The sequence below is a fragment of the Triturus cristatus genome, chromosome 4_2, assembly GCF_964204655.1.
Source record: "Triturus cristatus chromosome 4_2, aTriCri1.1, whole genome shotgun sequence".
NCBI classification, from domain to species: Eukaryota; Metazoa; Chordata; class Amphibia; order Caudata; family Salamandridae; genus Triturus; species Triturus cristatus.
This window is the reverse complement of record NC_140586.1, coordinates 778574750-778595766: the sequence shown is the minus strand read 5'-3', so window position 1 is coordinate 778595766 and position 21017 is coordinate 778574750. Positions and strand designations below refer to the sequence as shown.

Genomic DNA, 21017 nt, shown 5'->3' with positions numbered 1-21017 from the left:
TGTGTGCGCCGGGAAGCTGTCTCATCCCGGGCTGCCAAACACGACGGGGGGGGGGGGGCTGAAGCCCTTTGAGTCCAATGGGCGTTGTGCGCATGATTCCATCTTTACCTCCTGTGGAAGCGGTTGAGCACCTACGACTATATGGTGCACCAGCGAAACACCCAGAGCATCAGAGACAGGAAGTACATTGAGGAGGCGCAAGTGACGTCAGACGGAACATTGGCTGATACAGTAGGCACCCCCAAAGAAACAGACCTCCCTCTGTCCGCTAGATGAAGTGGCCTTCTGTATCATGATAGCGGACTTATTTCTCTTGGGCAACCGGATGGAATATGTACAGATGTCGTTGATGCCACGTCTCTCGCCTGAACCTAGACCTGCAGATGCTGCAAACCAGGAGTGAACCTAGCAAATGTGAAAGTTCAGGAACAAAGCAGTACAATAACGACATTTTATTTGGATGTGTCCGGCATGTACAGAAGTTGTTGTATCCTGCCCGAAAGCCATTAGGTGCCTCCGTAGAAGATAGTAGTTGACACTGTTGGGCTAACTAGGGCAAACCGGCATTCCCAAAGCGGGGATCTCGATATGTATCGAAAATCAATACAGTAGAGTTATTTCCGGATTCATTGAGCGTTCCAATAGGTCGCTACTGGCATAGTCACTGGATCGATGTTCCGACCTACTAGGGAGTTATATTCCATTTGTTCCTATAAGCAATGACTGTATTGTACTGCTTTGGCTCCCTCAAGTGGCCAAAAGGTGCAAATGGCCAAGTGGTGAATCCAATTTGAAAAATTCAGCGATACTCAGTTTAAACCGGGTCAGCCGATTTGCAATCGGTAGGGTAATCTCGGGCAGAGTCGGTTTTAACCGAATACCGGACAGCCTAAATATAGCTATTTATTTGAGAAAAGTTGGACTAAAAACATGCCATTTAAGAGCCCGCATCATACATTTCCAATTAACACAGTCAAAAGCTTTTTCAGCATCCAAGGTTACAGCAGCCATAGGCGTATTGATGGCTGAGGCCGCATGTAAAATGTCTAAAAACACTCTGGAGTTATCAGTCATGCGTCTTCCTTTAACAAATCCTGTTTGTATAAAAAAGTCAACCATATCCGAAATAAGGGGAGAAATTCTAATAGATACAATTTTAGCAAAAGGTTTGCAATCTAAATTGATAAGAGAAATGGGTCTATAATTGGCACATGAGGACATATCTTTATCTTTGTTAGGAACTAAACAAATCATAGCCTTAAAAAAATTATCAATAGCTTCATCTTGTAAGAAAATATTGATATGAGGTGAGTAAATGTGGGAGTAAAAGATGTGAAAAGCAGGAATAAAATTCAACAGAAAAACCATCCGGACCCGGTGCTTTATCTTAGAGTAGTGCATTAAGAGACGACTTTTATCCAGAAATCAAAATAGGCTCATCTAGAAAAGAAAGATCCTGTACCTGTTGATGTCTTGATGGGAGAGAGTGAAATTAGGCATCTACTGCCTCGTCCATGAGAAAGTGATCTGGTGTGTAGAGGTTGGTATAATAATTAGAATTTTTTTTCAAAATTTCCTTGTTCTATAATTTTCACTATTTTGGACTTTTGAGATTTGACCTTCAAATAATTAGCAAGTATTTTGCCTGACTTATTTCGCCCTCCTTAAAATTTGGAATTAATTTTTAACAATGTTGATTTTTTATTGAATTTAAATGTGGCATTTATTAAACGGTGTAACACATCCTTCTTGGTTGTGAAAAATGAATGTTCTAGCAGAAGCTTTAAAGGCATCCCAAACTATATGAAATGGCATGTCAGGTGTGGTATTGTGTAGAAAGAACTCTTGTAGAAAACCTTCAAAATTCTGCACAAAATCTTTGCCTTTCAGTAAACTAATGTTAAAGCGCCATCTACTAGGTTTAGAGGTCTCAGGTAATAAATCCAAGTCAACCATAACAGGAGTATGATCTGAAATCAATATTGATCCCATTTCAGCCTGTGTAACTGTTGAAACCAGGACAGGCGAAAGAAATATATAATAAATTCTAGATTGGGATTTATGGGTAGGAGAATAGAAGGTATATTCCAGCGTGTCCGGAGAATATAATCTCCACGCATCAACTAGCCCTCTGGAATAAATAAACCATGTGAATGTTTTCTAAATTTTGATAGGAACGTATTTAAATGTAGACTTTCCATCTTAAAAAGCATCTACAATCTGATTGAAATCACTGCCTACTATTAGAGTTGCATTCGGGTAACAGAACTGACATTTGTTCCCAAAAGTTCACATCAATACCAGTAGGACCATAAATATTGAGGATGGAGAAAGGTGTGTGATGAATAGTGGCATGTATTAGTACCCATCGACCCTCCGCATCTCTGTCCTATTTCTCTATTACCAAGGGAAGGGATTTGTGAACCAATATAATAACCCCATTTTTGTGATCAAGTGCTGAAGAGCAAAATACTTGCCCAACCCAATTTCTACACAGTGAGTTTAAGTCCTTATCAAGTAAATATGTTTCCTGTAGTGGGGCAATATTGCATTTGAGACATGGTAAGTGTGTAAGAGCTCACTGCTTCTTAATAGGATTACGCAAGCCCTTGAGGTTCCAAGAGATAATCTTAGGAGCACCTACCATTGCAAGAAACTAACATACATATTAAACTACGATAACCATAAAAAGGTAAATTAAAGCAACTAACCATCTAAATATAAATATCTAAAGAAATGGCTTAACAATTGTCTTTAAAGGAAATCTGTGATATATAATAAAATCAAGGTAAAAGAAAGGAGAAAAGAAACTAAAAAGAAAAAGAGGAAAGAGAAATGAGAAATGAGAATAAAGTAAAGAACAATGAATCTGGTAGAGACCAAGAAGATGACATAGAACCAAAGGGCTAAGGTCATGAAGAGAGTGGGACACATCCAGTGTGAAAAGAATATGATGAAGGATTGGAGAACCGCAAGCACTGAAGAAGGACAACAGACCAAGATCAAAAGAAATTGGACAGCAATACCGACGGAGACAATCGCTATATTGGAAAAAGAAATAGAGAATACAAAAAAAGAGACAGCAGTTAGTCATATGAATAAAACAGACAAGACAATACAAATAAATCATCATATAGGAATGCCAGGCATTTAAAAGACCAATAAATACCACTTACAAAGACATGAGGAAAATATGCAAACAGGAGGTCTAGGAAAGGAGGTACTTGGGAGACAGCACACCAGAGAAAGGAATCTGGATTAGACAACATACAGCTGCAAAAGGGAATAAATAAATAACAAAGTTACATAAATAGACAATGAGCTGGAAGCAGCAATTAAAATATGAACACCGTTGACCAATGTACAAGTTTCCATTAATAATGTGAAAACTAACTCCTAAAAATAATAAATATAAACAACTTAGAGAAAAGGTTCCAAAGTATAAGCATACAACAGGATAGGAGACATTAAAGAAAAGGTTCAAGCCTTTCCAAGATCCATTGCTTCACCCTTGTGTCGAAGAATACATTTCCTCAGGTCTACTGGACAATCAAACGAAAAAGTTTGTTCCTTATAAGTGACTTTAAAGAAACATGGGTGCACAAGACCATTTCTCGCATTCATGGATCGTAGAGTAGGGTGGAAGGAAAAGTACTTCTTCCGATGAGCAGCAGTTGCACGTGCTTCATCTTGGGAGATAAAGACTCTCTGGCCAGACCATGGCATTTGCTTCCCTTGTTTGGCCGTCAATAAGACCATAAGCAGCTCAGTATATCCCAAAAAAGAACAATTATTCCTCTAGGCTGTCCAGAACTTGAGGTACCAACAGGTTTAGGGACAATTTGGTGAGCACATTGTAGGTTGCGATGTGTCCCTTCTTTGAGGCCCACCAAGTTAGGAATGTGAACCCCTAGAAAGGCAAGCATGTCGGACCCCTCCGGCCCTCCTGGAATACCATAAATTCGGAGGTTGTTGCGCCTGTTTCGATTTTCTAAGTCTTATGTCTTACGCTTCAAGAGCAATATCTCCTTATCCATGCCATCAATTTTGGTAGTCGCATCCTGCACATCACTGATTCAATGTTCAAGACTTGACACTCTGGATTCCAGGGGAAACCACTTTTCTTCAAAGCATTGAAGCATGATGTTAGTCTCCATAATAAAAGGCTTCAAATGCCTAATCTCCTCCATAAGGTAGTCCAGTGTCAAAGGTAAAGGAGACTTCGTAGGAGACCCAGAATCTTTTTTTTGTCGCTTGGTAGGAGCATTCAAATTCTTGCGTGCAGAGGGCATGAAAGTGGATGAGGTGACAGTCTACTGACTAGCACGTGTAGAAGACTCCATAAGAAAAGTATTTCACACTCCACTGCAAAAAAGTCTTAAAATCACACACTGTAAAATGACTGAAGGGTGACCGTGTTTCTGTGATGGTGGCCTTTGCCTACAAACCTAAGGTTCTCTGGCACCTTCTTTGGCATTTCGTGCTCTCATCCACACCTTAAGCACTTGCACCCACATTGTCTTCGGCACACACTTTCAGTTTCTTATGTTATAGACTATTTAGGATATAGAGTTCAACACCTTAGGTCCTCTTTTGAGCAGAACATTAGGCGATCTCTCTATCTACATGCATGGTGGTTTATGCTTTAACTGACCTATGTCTCAGATTTTGCCCCGTGCCTTGGAAGACTGAATACTAGTGAGTCATTCTCAGCTGGCGAGTCATTCACAACTACATGAGAAAGGTGTGTGAATACTGGTGAGTCATCCTCAACTTACGAGGCATCCACAACAACAATATGGGATGGCCATCCAAGATCTTGCAAGACCTAAAAGTCTCGGCCGCACTTTTTAAAGCTCTGAACTATAAGTAACCAGGCTCCAGAATATTCGATGTTTCGCATCAAGGAACCAAGACTAGACGCATCTCCTACGTAGCATCCGAACTCGGTTCACCCGTCTCCATCTGGATATGATAAGTACTCTATTTAGAGCTCTACTACTTTGATATTAGTCCCTCGGCTGATGCGCTCATTGGTAGGGAATTTGTTACGTTGCTTGGGCCTCTGGCAGTTACACTAGGGGTATTTAGCTGCACAGCTAAGTTTGTTGTTTATTGTGTATATTATGTTCTCTTTCAACCTCCCTAGGGACTCTATTTTTGTGCAATTTGGTGTGCTATCGTCTGTGAAGAAACACTAAACATCTGTGTGCGCTTTGTCAGTGTATAAGTGGAGATCACCCACCTACTGGGCCATAAGGTTGATATTCTACATGAGTTATGTGTTGTGATATATAAAATTGAGCTGTGACATGTAATGTATGTAAATGTATGTACACTTGTATCACACTTGTGATATTATTGTTTGTGAGTGCACAGAGTGCAGTGGTGTAGACTAGAGTTTTATAGAGTGCAGTAGTACAGAGCGTAATGTTTTTAAATAGTAAAATGATTGTAAAATATGTAGTTATAATAAATGTTTTATTGAAAAATAATGCTTTATTTATGACAATAACCCATAATAGCACATGGAGAATATTACAGAAAGTGTAAAAAATCCAATGATTTGGTTGTTTTGGTATTTATAAATGTACTTTTTTCCCTTGTGATTCATTATCGGATACCCATAGTGTAAAAGGAGCATAGGGTAAACGTCTTCCCATGTACTTTTTAATAACTACGTAAAGTATGTTGGAATTGGACATATATTTTATGCAAAAACCACCACCATACTCATGAAGAAACTCCAGACAATACAGAACTCAGCAAAAAGACTCATCCTCAACCTACTGAAACTGATCCGCCAGCCAACCTCAGGAAACTCCACTGGTTCCCCATCCAGGAAAGATGGCAACTCAAGATGCTGACACATGCCTACAAAGCCCTCCACGACCAAGGACAAGCATACATAAACCACCAGCCGAATTTCCACCAATACTCCAGAGCCTTCCGCTCCGCCTAGCCCTGCCTTCGCACAGATGCCTTGCATCTGCCGCAGCTACAGTGTAGGCCATTCATTCTCTTACCTCACAGCCAAATCCTCGAACAGCCTACCCCTCCACCTTTAATCATCACCCTCTCTCGCAGACTTCAGGAAGAAATACAAGGTCTTGCTTTTCCACTGAGCCCAGCAACCTAGCGCCTGAATACCCTTGTGGGTGATTAGCTGTGCTCTACAAATACATATTGATTGATTGGCATAGTAATTCAATTAATAAAGTGATGGGAGAGTAGGAGAATTTGTAACATAAGAACGCATGAAGAACAATAATGAATTTTGAAAAGGCCCATCCTAATATGAGAACGTGCTGGAGAGAAAAGGAAAGGAGGAGTCACAGACAAACCAAATTGAATTTGCTCTCCGACAATAAAGTACCATGTATGTACATAACACTTATATTAGTATATGCTGCCTTTATTTACTTGAAAAGAAAACAAATCTCGAAATGCAGTAGAGTGATCGAGGATAAAGAAGTGAAGTTGGAATCACAAGAAGAAATAAATGTGCAATGCCATTTTACATCTCAGAAGATAGGAAAGATTAATTTATAAGGACATTTTGTATATACATTTTTAGGCTAGGGAATCGGGTTCAAACTAATTTTTTACTATAAGATTCTGTTATTGTAGGCAAATTATATACGTTGCCTTTATTTACAGGAATAAAACAATTTTCAAAACGCGTGCGAATGTAAAAGGATAAAAATAAAGTCCACTTGCAAGCACAAGTCTTCAGAAAATAACTTGCAATGCCTTTTAAAATGTACAACTGAGGCGATATGACATTTAAGCATATGTTGCCTTTGTTTGAACTTTAGAAAAAAGATAAAACTCATGCAATCTATGAGGTGCACTAGCAAATACCATTTTAAGCTGGACAATGAACAAATAGTACATCAAATAGTGTGTGTCTAATGCGTACAAAAGATAAAAATATTGATAAAGGAATCATTGTCTGCCGCTGTGTACATACCACCAAATGCAGAATCTTAAAAGCATTTGCCTCCTTTGTTTCTACTAAAAAAACGTAAGGTTCCGAACATGGTAAACAAATAAAACGCAGGTATGTGTCTGAGATTTACTAAAGATAAACAAAAAAGCTGCCACACGCTGCCCACATATAAGAATGTGACCATGGTGCACTCTCAAACAGCTGTTGAAACAAAAGAAATGGGGTGCATTTGCTAACACTGTTTACAGTTAATAAACGTAAAATGTAGAATGTGTTTGTGGTTTACGAAAGATAAACAATGATGACGGCATGTGCTGACAGCATAGAACAATGCGGCCGCTAAAACAGAAGAAAAAAGTGGCTCTGATGAGGGAAGCAGTGGAAGGGCAGAAGTAATGTGGCCATGCTCCAAGGGAGGGTTCCACACACGGAAAGGAATGCAATCTGCTACGCGTTGACCACATACAAGAAAACATTTAAATGTGGCAACGAAGACAACAAATAACAAGCATTGGCATAGCCAATAGGTCTCGTCTTTGGGACCTTATAAGTGTTTAGGCATGCAACAGTTGCATAACTAAACACTTATAAGGTCCCAAAAGCGAGACCTATTGGCTATGCCAAGCGGCCGCTAAAGTGAAAGTAATCGCGGTAAAAGTGGCGCATGCGCCCGCGCACATGCATTGTAGCTCTAGGCTGGCCTGGTAGCACTTTTTGGAGCCCTCTCAATAAGTCTCGCCAGACCAGCGCATGCGCTGGGTCAGGCGAGACCTAAAAAGCAATGGGTGGGCTGTGCACTGATTGCAAACAAAATGTCTCAAAGAGACAGCGTATCAGCCGTGGTCGGTAGTAGGAGTTCCTGCAGGGCGGTGACGTGGGGAGGGGAGGGGCAGGGTGGGGGGTAGTAAACTATGGATTACGGAGGTTTACAGGTAAGTAAACATATAAATTAATAAAACGAATTTCGTTGCGTGCACTGCATCCCCAAATGCGATGCAGTGCACGCAACGAAATTCGTTTTATTAATTTATATGTTTACTTACCTGAAAACCTCCGGAATCCATAGTTTACTACCCCCCCACCCTGCCCCTCCCCCTCCCCACGTCGCCGCCCTGCAGGAACTCCTACTACCGACCGCGGCTGCAGCGTATGTACTGTTTAGGAGAGACCTAAAACAGACCACACACTGACCTGTCAGACCAACCCATCAAGCACTGCCTGATAGCCATTTAGGCCACTCCGACCCTGCCCTGCTCGCTTCACTGGTTGGGGGCCTGTTAGAAATTGGGTTTCTGTTTGTATGTATCCAGATTTGTTGGTGATGTGCTGGTTCCGAGTGCGATGCGTCAGTCCTGTTCCTGCAACAGTGTTGATGCGTCAATTATACTCGCGAAGCAGAAGAAGTGTCGGTTTTGCTGGGGCAAGTACCTGTGTCCACTTTCAATGGAACAGGCACAGGAGCAGGGTGGAAGACTTTTATGTCCCTAAGTCTTCAAATCAGGAAGCTAGTCAGTTAGCCCTCGGAGTCACTCTGGGATTAAGTGATGGCGGTCCAGTCTTTACTCTGTCAGCAGTCTTCCAGAGCAGCAGTTCAACAGAGTGGCAGCCCTTAATCACAGCAGTTCCTATTCCTGTCAGAGTAGTTTCAGGTCCAGAAGTGTACCGAGTTGGTAGTGTCAGAGGTCCAGTACTTATACCCAGTTGTGCCTTTGAAGAGGGGGCGAATTCAAAGATGGCTGTCTAGAGGAAATACACAAAGTCCAGCTGTCACCCGGCCCACCCAGTGATCAGAGACAGGCAGCAGACACCAAATGGCTAAGAGCAGTAAAATGTCCAACTTTCTAAAACAAGCATTTGCAATGCAATCGATGTCGCCTTTAGGACCTTATATGTATTTAGCTATACAGCACATTAGCCTGGGTGCTGAAACATCTACTGTTCTTTAAAATGGTGGGAAGTAAGCACCAAACTGCATGACACGCCAGGTATGGGAACACATGGAGAGAAATATTGCCTTTCAGCGGGAAATGGTATAGTCCAAAGCTCTGTTTTTAATATAAAATCAGGGCCTTCGGTGGTCATATCACTGAAAATACAAAATATTGATGTCTATGGGTGCTCGTGGAAGACAATTTCTATGACTGGAATCTAGAGAATGCTAAAGTGATTCTGGTATTTTACTTACCTCTGCTGGACGTTTTCTATCGAGAAAGTGAAATAGAGGCAGAAGCCAGAAAAATTTAAAAAAGAAAGTCCCTCAGCAGAAAGCAATTCTGGTATTTTACTGACCTCTACTGGTCCTTTTGTATTAAGACAGTTAAATAGAGGCAGTTGAACAGAAAAAAAGTCGCTAAGCGGAAGCAGACAAGTCCTAGGGCTGATTTCCAGAGCCCACAAAGTACATACACATATAAGTATATACTAATACATAAGTATATACTAAAGTATATACAAGAGGTCTTGAATGCTCGACCTAAAAAAGCATTTTCAGAACAGTAACATCAAATCCAACGTTACCATTAATGAGATTTTATCATTAGCATTCCATAGGTACTAAGGATAATAGATATAACCTTCTCTTTATCAGGCATCACAGCTAATCAAATGAAATAAGGATTCCCCAATGTTAACCTATGAGAGGGGTAGGCCTCTTGGAACTGAAAAAAGAGTTTGGGAGTTCTTTACTACCAGGAAACTTAAATTCACATGCCCTACCTTTTAGGTATGTAGCATCCAGCCTTATGGGCCACTTAGGGCCTAAGGTGGCTTATATGTAATAAAAGGGCATTTTAAGGCTTGGTAAGGGGTTTTATATGCCACGTCAACATGGCAGTGTAATCTGCACACACAGGCTCTGCAATGACAGGCCTGAGATATGTTTATGGGGTACTTGAGTGGGTAGCACAAGCAGTGCTGCAATCCCACTAGTTGTATTTAATTTACAAGCCCTGGGCACATGTAGTGCACTTTACTAGGGACTCATAAATAAATTAAAGGTGCCAATTGTGGATATATCAATCAAACTATGCTTCGGAGAGAGAGCACAGGCACCTTAGCAGTGGTCAGCAGTGGTAAAGTGCTCAGAGTCCTAAGTCAACAAAAAGGAATCTGCAGAAATATGAGGTAGCCAGGCAAAACGTTTGGAGAACCCCACCCGAAGGCTATCAGGTTTAACAGGGCCTGACTATGTTCAAGGGCCTGTTTGACGCCACTGATAGACCACCTTGTTTTGTGCACATAAAATCAGAAATTAACATTAAGCAGCTACTGGTATAGCTGAGACTGGTGACCCTTACCTATGTCTCCTTTCATAGTAGGGGTACTTTGAATTGGTCCAAACCTTTAATCATATAGTGTTTGAATACATTTACATCCAAAGCAGAATCTGATGACTCAATGAGCACTTTAACCCAGAAACAGATTTTGAACATTCCCCTATAGGGAAAATAATTTTCTTTGTGGAGCAGCCCCTTCATGTATACCCCATCCAATTTGGGAGTGTTCCTTCCTGATTTACACACACTCCTACTGTTGTCAGGAGGAAACCAACATGTGCTTTGAGTCTGTGAAAGATTGGGGTGAGCACCCACAAATGTACAATCTTGAGTTGAATTCTCCAGGTTTTGCCGATGGCCCTATCTAGATCCACTGACAAACCATCTCGTAAAATGCCCAAGACTCAGACTTTTTACTTTCCAAGACTCGCAAGGGATCTCCTTTAAGTAGGAGGATTTATTAGCCCTTTGATTTTGTTTAATGTGTGATCTTGACTAGAATGCTTCTGAACAATTTTCTTTATCCAAATCATTTCTGCGACCAAACATTCAAAAAAATTAACTAACACCACTGTAAAACATATCTTGAATGGCACCTAACAAACAAACACGGGTTTAATTTGTAATGATTTTGACACCTGAATTGACGCACATAAATATTTGAAAAACAAACCAACTAAATCTGTATATTATGGCTGATATTCCTCATCAGTGTGAGGGTGATTTTTTAATACAAATAAATGTTGCCAAATAATGCATTTTACACCAAAAACCATTGAACACATTGGTTAAAGGTATTTTGGTTTTACAGGAACTTCTGAAGGGGCGCTGTTGAAATGTTTCATTACTTTCATGACATACATCTGAAGTCTTTTTTGCCGCAGGAGTAAAAAAAAAATCGAAATCAGCAAGACCACTGACTCATTGGCAGTGAAATTGCTCTCCCTCCCTCGCAGCTCCACCATTAAGTGAGGTCTGCCCCTGCACTATCAAGTGTTGGTTTGAGGCCCTCCTCCACCCGAAGGTTTCCCTGCGCCTCATCCCTAGTGGTCCAGTGGACCTCTGTCTCCATTCTCTTGCTCTGCTTTTTCTCTCCTCTTTCACTCGTTTTTTCTCTCACTTCTCTCTCCCCCCTTCACTCTTCTTCTGGGTCTTTCCTCCATTTTCTGTCGCTTTCCTCTCATTTCAAGCTCCCCCTTTACTCTCCTTCTGTGTCTTCCCTACGTTTCTCACTCGTTTTTTACCCTCATCTCAATCTCCCCCCTTTTCTCTCCTGTGTCCGCTGTGTCATTCCTCCACTCTTTCTTGCACATTTTCTGTCGTTTTCCCCCCATTTCACACTCCCCCTTCACTCTCCTTCTGTGTCTTTCTTCGATTTTCACTCGTTTTTTACCCTCATCTCAATCTCCCCCTTTCACTCTCCTGTGTCTTCTGTGTCTTTCCTCCACTCTTTCTTGCACTTTTGCTGCCTTATTTGTACTTTTCTCTCTCTTTTTGCCTTTTTCCTTTTGCCTTTTTCAGCCCGTTTTCCCCGCCGCTGCTGCCCCCGCAGCCCCACCACCCCAGCACGACCAGTGTGACCGGCCAAATCCAGCTCCCCTCCCTGCTCCCGCCTCCCAGCTGTCCAGCCCTCCCCGACCCCTACTTAATGGCGGCCCGCCGCCGGGGCGCCAAAGGCAAGCCTGTCTGCACCCGTCTGTGACTCGACTGCGACCAGCACCAGGAACCCTGGATCTCTGCACCGCCAATGCTACGACCCAGCGGCACCCCATGCTCTCAACCCAGGCCGCAACAACAACTGCAAGCTAGCATCACCAGCCAACACTCACGGACCCTTCAGCTGTCACCGCTGCCGGCACACCTGCAGCACTGCCAAGACCACTGACCCAGCGCAATCTGCCCACAAGAACACAACCAAACCGAAGACCCTGCAATGCATCCTCCTCAACGTCCGATCCCTCCACAAACAGGCCACCAAAATCTGGGACCTCCTTGACATCACTACCCCGGACATAGCATTCTTTACCGAAACCCGGACCAACACCACCTCGGGACCGGACATCGCCCTCGCCATTCCCCAAGGATACAAGATCTCCAGGAAGGACTGCCCCACCCACCCGGAAGGAGGAATCACCATCGTCCACAAATCCACCCTCCACCTGAGCACACTCCCCGATGAGCCCACAGACCTGATGGAACACCTTCACTTCAAGATACTGGCCAGCCCTACCTCCACCCTCCGAGGAACCCTCATCTACCGACCCCCTGGACCCCGCAGACTTTTCGCCAACTCCATACAGACATCATCTCCCCACATGCCATAGTGTCCACCAACTACACCCTACTGGGAGACCTCAACTTCCACCTCGACAACCAACTGGACCCCAGCACCACATCCCTCCTGGACAACCTCCACAACATTGGACTCCGCCAAATCGTGACCGAACCCACGCACTCAGCAGGACACACCCTCGACCCCCTCTTCACAACAGCACACTCCATCACCTTCAGCCACACCACCAAACTCCCATGGACTGACCATCGATGCGTCCACTTCACCTTCAGAACACCCACCATCCACAGACACCAGCACCTGCTTCCACGAAGAACCTGGACCAGAATCACTGATGACCAGCTAACCTCATCACTCAGCAACTCCACCCCAACCATCGCGGAAAACAACGACACCAACACCGCAGCCCGAACCCTGAACAGATGGCCCTCTGACAGCACCAACACTATAGCCCCCTCAAGAAAACAACAACACCCACGCCAAGAAAGCAAGATGGTTCACCACCGAACTTCGAGAGTCCAGACACACTTGCTGCCGCCTCGAAAAGGCCTGGAGGAACACCAAATCCACAGACGCCCACAACAAATTCAGAGCCGCCACCAAAGCTCACCACCAACTCATCAGAAAAACGAGGAAAAAAGTGATTGAAGACAGAATCTCCACTCATGCACACAACAGCAAAGAACTCTTCAACATCATCAAGGAGTTCGCCCAACCCACTAGCGAGTCCATCGCCATCCCTCCCTCACAAGACTTCTGCGACAAACTCAGCACCTTTCTCCACCAGAAAATCAAGAGCATCTATGACAACTTTGACGAAGACACCAACACACTGAACTCTCACCAACCATCCCGACACCCTGAAGCCAGCGATCGACAACTGGACAGCCCTCACCACCGAAGACACACTGAAGACGATGAAGTCAATCCACTCCGGGGCCCCCACTGACCCCTGCCCCCACCACATTTTCAACAGAGCCACCGACACCATCGCACCCATGCTCTGCCACACCATCAACTGCTCCCTGGCAACCGCCTCGTTCCCTGATGACTGAAAACATGCTGAGATCAACCCCCTCCTGAAGAAACCCTCGGCAGACTCCACCGACCTCAAAAACTACAGACCCATCTCCCTGCTCCCATTCCCAGCGAAAGTCATCAAGAAAGCCATCAACAGCCAACTCACCACATTCATCGAAGAGCACAACATCCTTGACTTCTCCCAATCCGGCTTCAGAACAAACCACAGTACGGAAACCGCCCTCCTTGGCGCGACAGATGACATCCGTACCTTACTGGACAAAGGAGAAACAGCAGCCCTCATCCTCTTTGACCTCTCAGCGGGGTTCGACACAGTCTCTCACCGCACCCTAATACGCAGACTCTACGATGCAGGGATCCAAGACAAGGCCCTCGACTGGATCCGCTCCTTCCTCTCCGGTAGAACGCAGCGGGTCAGATCCTACACCTACCACCTGCGGAGTCCCCCAGGGGTCCTCCCTCAGCCCTACGCTCTTCAACATCTACATGGCTCCGCTCACCCACATCGTCAGAACCTACGGACTCAACATTGTGTCATATGCAGACGACACGCAACTCATCCTCTCCCTATCCAACGAACCCAACACCGCCAGACACAACTTTCGAGAAGGCATGGAAGCCGTCGCCAAATGGATGAAAAACAGCTGCCTACAACTAAACACCAACAAAACGGAAGTACTCATCATGGGTCCAGATGCCTGGAATGACATCTGGTGGTCCCCCCGCCCCTGGAAGTCTGCCTACCCCCATGGACCACGCATACAACCAGGGATTCATCCTGGACTCAGAGCTCAAAATGCACTGCCAGATCAACTCCATCTTGTCCTCTTGCTTCCACACCCTCCGCCTCCTACGTAAGACCTTCAAATGGATCCCCCTCGAACACAGAAAGACCGTCACTCACGCCCTGGTCACCAGCAGGCTCGACTAGGGCAATGCACTCTGTGCCGGAATAAACAAAACCTCACCTGCAAGCTACAGAACATCCAAAACGCCACCACAAGACTGGTCCTCAACCTGCCAAGACACTGCCACATCTCCCAGCACCTGCGAACACTCCACTGGCTCCCCATTGAAGCTAGAGTCACCTTCAAGATGCTAACCCACGCTCACAAGGCCCTCCATGACACCGGACCAGCATACCTAAACAGCCGACTCAAATTCCATGCACCCCAAAGGACCCTACGATCAGCCCAGCTCTCCTACGCAGTGGTCCCCCGCACCAGAAAGACCAGATCGGGAGGCCGCTCATTCTCCTTCCTCGCGGCCAGAGCCTGGAACAACCTTCCACTCCACCTCAGACAGATAACATCGCTCCCCATCTTCGCAAGAAACCTCAAAACCTGGCTCTTCGACAGACCCCCTCCTTGATGGACTGGAACCTGTGAACCCACCCCCACACCCCCAGCGCCTTGAGACCCTTACTGGTGAGTAGTCACGCTTAACAAACACCTGAGTTATTATGACGCACTCGGGGTGTGATAGAATGAGGGAGGAGAGAGGAGGAAATGTATTATTAACTTGATATGAAATAGGTAGTCTGTGTATTATAGTGTGTGTGTTCTTTTAAAATAAGATTGTGGTTTTGGAGGGAGTTTCCTTTTAAAAATGTTGTCTGCACACTGAAACTCTATAACCCTGTTGAAGGCTACAGCTGAAATGTGTTGATCTCTTGTCTGCACTGATGGTGTATATATCTAAATAAAAAAAGACTTACAAGTTTGTTGGTGCATGGCTGTGCAGCTTTTCCTTGGCCTCGCATTGATGGGAGGCTCGTTTGGAATGTGACTGGATACGTATATCCAATCACATTCCAAACGGACCTCCCATCAATGTGAGGCCAGAAAAAAGCAGCACAGCCTATATATATTCATATATATTCAGTAAAAAAACAAGGGTTACAGGGACGTTATAGTTAGGTTGACACTTTACACACCATAGAAATTCAGCAGTTATACTTTCCTGCGGTGTGTGAGTGGCTGCATGGGTGAATACGTGGGTGTGTGAGTAGCTGTGTGGTGAGTGAGTGGCTGTTTTGGTGAGTTAGTGGGTGTGTGAGTAGCTGTATAGGTGGGTGAGTCAGTGGCTGTATGGGTGACTGAGTGGATGTATGGGTGAGTGGCTGGGTGTAAAAGTGGCTATATGGGTGAATGAGTGGCTGTTTGAGTGGGTTTATGGGTGAGTGGGTGTGTGAGTGGCCGTATTGGAGAGTGAGTATCTGTGTGAGTGGCTGTATGGCAGAGTGAGTGGGTATCTGAGTGGTTGTATGGATATGCGAACTGGAGCGTAAGCGATTGTGGGAGTGGTTATATGGGTGAGTGGCTGTGTGAGTGGTTGTGTGGGTGAATAAGTGGGTGTGTGAGTAGCTGTGTGGGTGAGTGAGTAGCTGTATGGGTGAGTGAGTGGCATGTGAGTAGCTGTATGGGTGAGTAGCTGTGTGAGTGGCTCTATAGATGAATGAGTGGATATGTCAGTAGATGTATGGGTCTGTGAATGGGTATGTGAGTTGTTGTATGGGTGTGTGAGTGGGTGTTAGAGAGGTTGCATGGAGGTAAGAGTGGGTATGTGAGTGGTACTGTGGATAATGTCATCAGTGATGTAATTTGAGATATTATCAGTGATGTCACTGACCATGTCATGAGTAATGTAATATGTGAGGTCATAAGCAGTGCATTGCGGGGTGTAAATTATATTTAGCTCAGGTAGCTATAACTGCTAAATTTCTATGGCTTTATGCGTGTAAAATACAAACCTAACTAGAACGTCCCTGTAACATTTGTTTTTTTCATTGAATTTCTATGGTTTTTAAATTCAATTTCCTAACTACAACGTCCTGTAACCTTTGCTTTTTTTTCAAGCATTGAGGTGGATTTGCGAATCCAAATGGAAGCCCCAAAACCACTTAACAATCTGCTGTTAAAGCATGGCATTTACTGTCTACAAACCAAACACTCCATAATGAGCAATATTTCCATACCACTCTACTTTTCAGATTAACAGTCTTCTCTTTTTTGTTCTCTTCCCGTCAGCACTTTTAGCTCCATTTCCATGGTTACCATGTTTCAAACATTCTCTGCTAGCACTAGGTCAAACGTTCACAATACTTTCTGTAAGCAGCACACTAACTCCAAATTGAACTGTAGCAGGTGAGGTTGACTGTTTGGAATTATAAGTGTTAACAATAAGCCAATCACCTGAACTCCAGGTTGTTCGGCTATGGTGACGACTATTCCCTAGACCCAATGAGAACAAACAAGAAGGAGTACTGGACTCTCAGAATGTGATATGCAGCGTAGTCCTACTGGAATCAGGAGAAGGTTTGGGGATTCTGGATGAGGATTCTGGGTATGAACTAGCCTTTATAGATAGTTGGGTATTTCTAGGGTGTCCCGCTCTAATTATGTTCTGATACTGCAAAGAAAACCACATGAATTAACCAAACCATAAACACCTAGTTCACTTCAAACTCTGTTAAAACCCATCATACCTAGGGTTGTGGGTAAGGCCTTTAAGTTTTGAAGGTGCGCGCTTTTAGTAAAGTTCAAACAGGAGCTAGAGAATAGTTGCAGTGGCTTCTTAATGTTTCAGAAGTCTTCTGTAAACAGACTAGAAATAATATTAACAAACTGGACACTAGATGTCAGTGTGACCTCAATTACCAAGAAATATATAAACATTTACTGAAATATTTTTGTTGAATTACCAAAAGAGAATCGGCTGTGCTCTTTCCTTGCTGTTGCTAAATGAAGGAGAAATCAAAAAAGAAATAGTACAATGCGAGACTTTGCCATAAGCATGTACAATTCTTGTTTTTTGACAAAATGATTATGCTAATACACTTTGCCTCCAAAGGGTGAATATAATAAGATATTTTGCCAGTCTTTTCTTATTGTCCTGCTAGGACAAATGTTATGGTTCCTTTCACCGTAATGATAACTAAGTTCGTTTTTAGGTCTCGCCTAGCGTTGCAGCACGCATGCGCTGCTTGCTCTGTGAGAGCTATAGTAATCGATATTTTAGAAGGGGACTTTAAGCCACACCCTTGTTTTCAATTGGCTGGCGTCATAGTTTAGGGTAAACGCTGGCTTGTGATTGGGAATTGGGCTTTTTAATTACCGCCCTGTTACTTTTTGGGACGGCCCATCTGGACTGGCCCGTGCCATCTTTGTTTTCCGTGATGTAGGAGGGTGTGTGGTGGTAGCTTGTTTACTGTTTTCCGATTGGATTTTGTGCTTTTTTGTTGCTGCCCTGTATTTTTTTCGTACGGCCCAGCCGCACTGCTTCGTACATTGGTGGTCACACACAGACACAAAAGGGCCAGAGGTGCGCTTGTTTTCTAGGGTCTGTAAATGTTAGCTTTCCATCTTTGTTTCTTTGTACAAGTTTTTTATTTTATTTTCTGCAACTCTTGCGTGAGTATAAAATAGATGGGGTTTGGCTGTAGGGCTTTTGTTGGCTACTGGTGATGCCTCCCATGGTGTCATGGCCCTTTTTAGGTGTCGCCTAACGTTGCAGCACGCATGTGCTGCACACTCTGTTGTTATCCATGCAAATAAGAAATTACATAAGTCACCCTGACCCCTACAAACATATGAAAATATTACGCAAATGTTCAGAGTCGTGTTAAAATCCTGCTTTTATCTGGGGTCAAACTTTACCCCGATTAACTCTTAATGTTCTTTGGCGGGACTGCCCGTCTCCACAAGCTGCATGTAAAAATATGTTCTGTATATCTGTTTCGCCCACCAATTTGTGCTGCAACAGAGCGCTTATTGAAAGGTTAGGATCTAAGCGCTATGCCTGACAGGAGAGGAAGGCTTGAGATGGTTTAGGAGAGGAAGGCGTGGACCCTAAACTACCTAATGCTGCAGTTTTCGCTCGAGGGACACTGATTGATTTAAAGGCTATTTATAGTATAGAATCGTTCAGCGGACTGTGCTGAAAATATTGTGTATTCTATTAACACTGAAAGCAAGGGCACACCTACCTCTTGGGACACCCAGCATTTAATTGTGTGCCAGACGCAAACTCCCGTGCCAGTTGCATGTAACCTTAGATTATGTTGATGCTATGAGAGTTACAAATATGATAGGGACGTGAGGCACACAGACGCAGCAGGTACTGCCTAATTATACAGTGAGGCTTGTGTGAAAACAATGATGTGTCAGTGGGAGGATAACACTAAACAAAGAAAGGATGAAAGGCAGAGGCTGCCCATCAGCGATGTGAACCTATGGTCTGCAGAGAAAAACACACACAGGCACACACATATGCACACACATACACACACACATATGCACACACACACAAACACATAAACAGATACGTACACACACAAACACACGCGCACACATACACACACACATACAGACACTCGCACACACACATAAACACACACACATGCACACACACACATACAAACATTTCCTTTTTTTGCTCAAATCGCTGAGATACATCCAAGGCTTAGGTACTAGAGGGAGACAAACAGCAAAAGTTTCTCTATTACTCCCACCAAAGCCCAGTGGCAGGCGTGTTCACTTGCAACTTATACGGTTTGACCCCTGCGCACGCAACAGAGCGCTTTTTGCAAGGTTGCAATCTAAGCACTATACCCGACAGGAGAGGAAGGTTTGAGATGGTTTACAAGAGGAAGGCATGGACCCTAAACTACCTAATGCTGCAGTTTTAGCTCCAGGGACACTGATTGATTTCAAGGCTATTTATAGTAGAGAATCGTTCAGGGAACTGTGCTGAAATTATGTGCATTCTATTAATACTGACAGCAAGGGCACAGCACAAATTAAGCTATTACTATTGTAAATAACAATGCCTTTTAATTATGTTACAAAACAAAAAACATTACTAAAAGGCATTACCATTTACAATGTCAATAGCTCAAACTTGCATAAATGCGAGACCTATTGCATTGCAAATGCTTGTTTAGTTGATCTCAATGCACATTCAATTTCAGAAAAAGCAAGTTCATTTAAAAGAATCTCTCATGCGCGTTCAAGTAGGAGTAATGAATCAAGTTCTAGCTCACAGAGTATTTTAGAATGGTTTGTTTTTACCTCGGTAGCCTTTTGCTCCTGATGTTTTTTCTGTTGCGCCTTTATTCCAGAATCTGTGGTATGGGTCACAAGAGCGGAAGAAGCTGAATGATGAGTCCGCAGCGTGACGGAGAGCACTGGGTCCAAGAAGAGGAATGCGAGGAAAGCCGATCAGCTGGAGACAGGTAAGTGCTTCAACTTCAATGAGGCTAAGCACTGGGTCTGTGAAGGGAGCAGTTTAAATACCCTCCTCGCTAGTTTCTTGCACGTGTTGCATGTTGCAGAGCTTGACAGTTTGAACGCTGCAATGGTAGGATTTACACATGTCTCCAGGGTTGTTGGTTGAGGCGAGCAGATGCATGTGCCTTATTTATATGTGTGCATATGTACTAAGTGAAGTAAATCTGTTTTGGTGATTACAGTTACATAGTTTACACATAATGAATAAAACAATATTACGAGAAATATTACACTGAAAATAAACAAAGCTGTTTAGCCCATGAATTTTTAGATATTTTATCAAGATTAGATTCACAGCACTCTACTTAGAGACAGAGTGCCTGATGATTTGAAAGTGCCCACAACAGTTCTCCACCCCCAAAGGCCTCCTCACGGGACAGGGTTTGTCTGGATGAAAACATGGCACAAGACGAGGACATGCAGATAAGATGCTGGTTCCCAGTATCTTTCAGATGGGTCATAACCTTTCCAAACAAGTAGGTAGTACAATTTACTGTGAATCTGTTTGGCATCTAAAATTCGCTGTTCTTCATATTCTGGATGATCACCAACTCTCACTGGGGGTGGTGAGTTATCTTTATGCGTCAACGGATGACATGGTTTTATGAGTGATACGTGAAATACTGTGCGTATTGAATATTCTTCTTGTAAGTGTAACCTCAAAGTGACTTAATTCAAAATCTGTTTTATAGGGAAGGGACCAATAAATCGTGGCTGAGATCTTTTAGGGCCATCTAGCTGAATATTGCGTGTAGATAGCCTAACTAAGTCACCGACTTTATATGATGGTTCAGGGGTTCTGTGTTTATCAGCTTGTAACTTTGCACTTAATGTATTCTGTGCTAAACACTTACGTGCTTTTCTTGTGCGAGTTGCAACTGTTGTAATCTGTCTGATACAGAGGGCATGACACATGATTGTGAGGGAAGTGAGGTTGGGATAGAACAAGGGTGGTAACCAGTAAGAAAATAAAAGGGAGAACAACCTAATGCTGCATGAATACTGTTGTTGTAAAAGAATTCAGCAAGAGCTTGAAAGTCCATGTAGTTTAACAATTTGTTGTAAAAAGAAGTCACTAAATTCAGTAGCTGTGGGTAGTTTCTTTAACGGAATGAAATGGATCATTTTAGATAGCATGTCTACCACTACTAAAATGGTAGTATAGT

General features: G+C 43.5%; 1 protein-coding gene across 1 annotated transcript in view; it reads left to right on the top strand.

Moving 5' to 3' along the window:
* Nucleotides 1-19739, top strand: part of LOC146835027 (palmitoyltransferase ZDHHC11-like) — a 43739-nt gene extending 24000 nt beyond the window's left edge. Inside the window, exons 3-4 of the mRNA XM_085599955.1 lie at nucleotides 95-231; nucleotides 19683-19739. Coding sequence (XP_085456081.1) covers nucleotides 95-231; nucleotides 19683-19739 — 194 coding nt within the window. The remainder of the gene's footprint in view (nucleotides 1-94; nucleotides 232-19682) is intronic.
* The last annotated feature ends 1278 nt before the right edge of the window (nucleotides 19740-21017 follow it).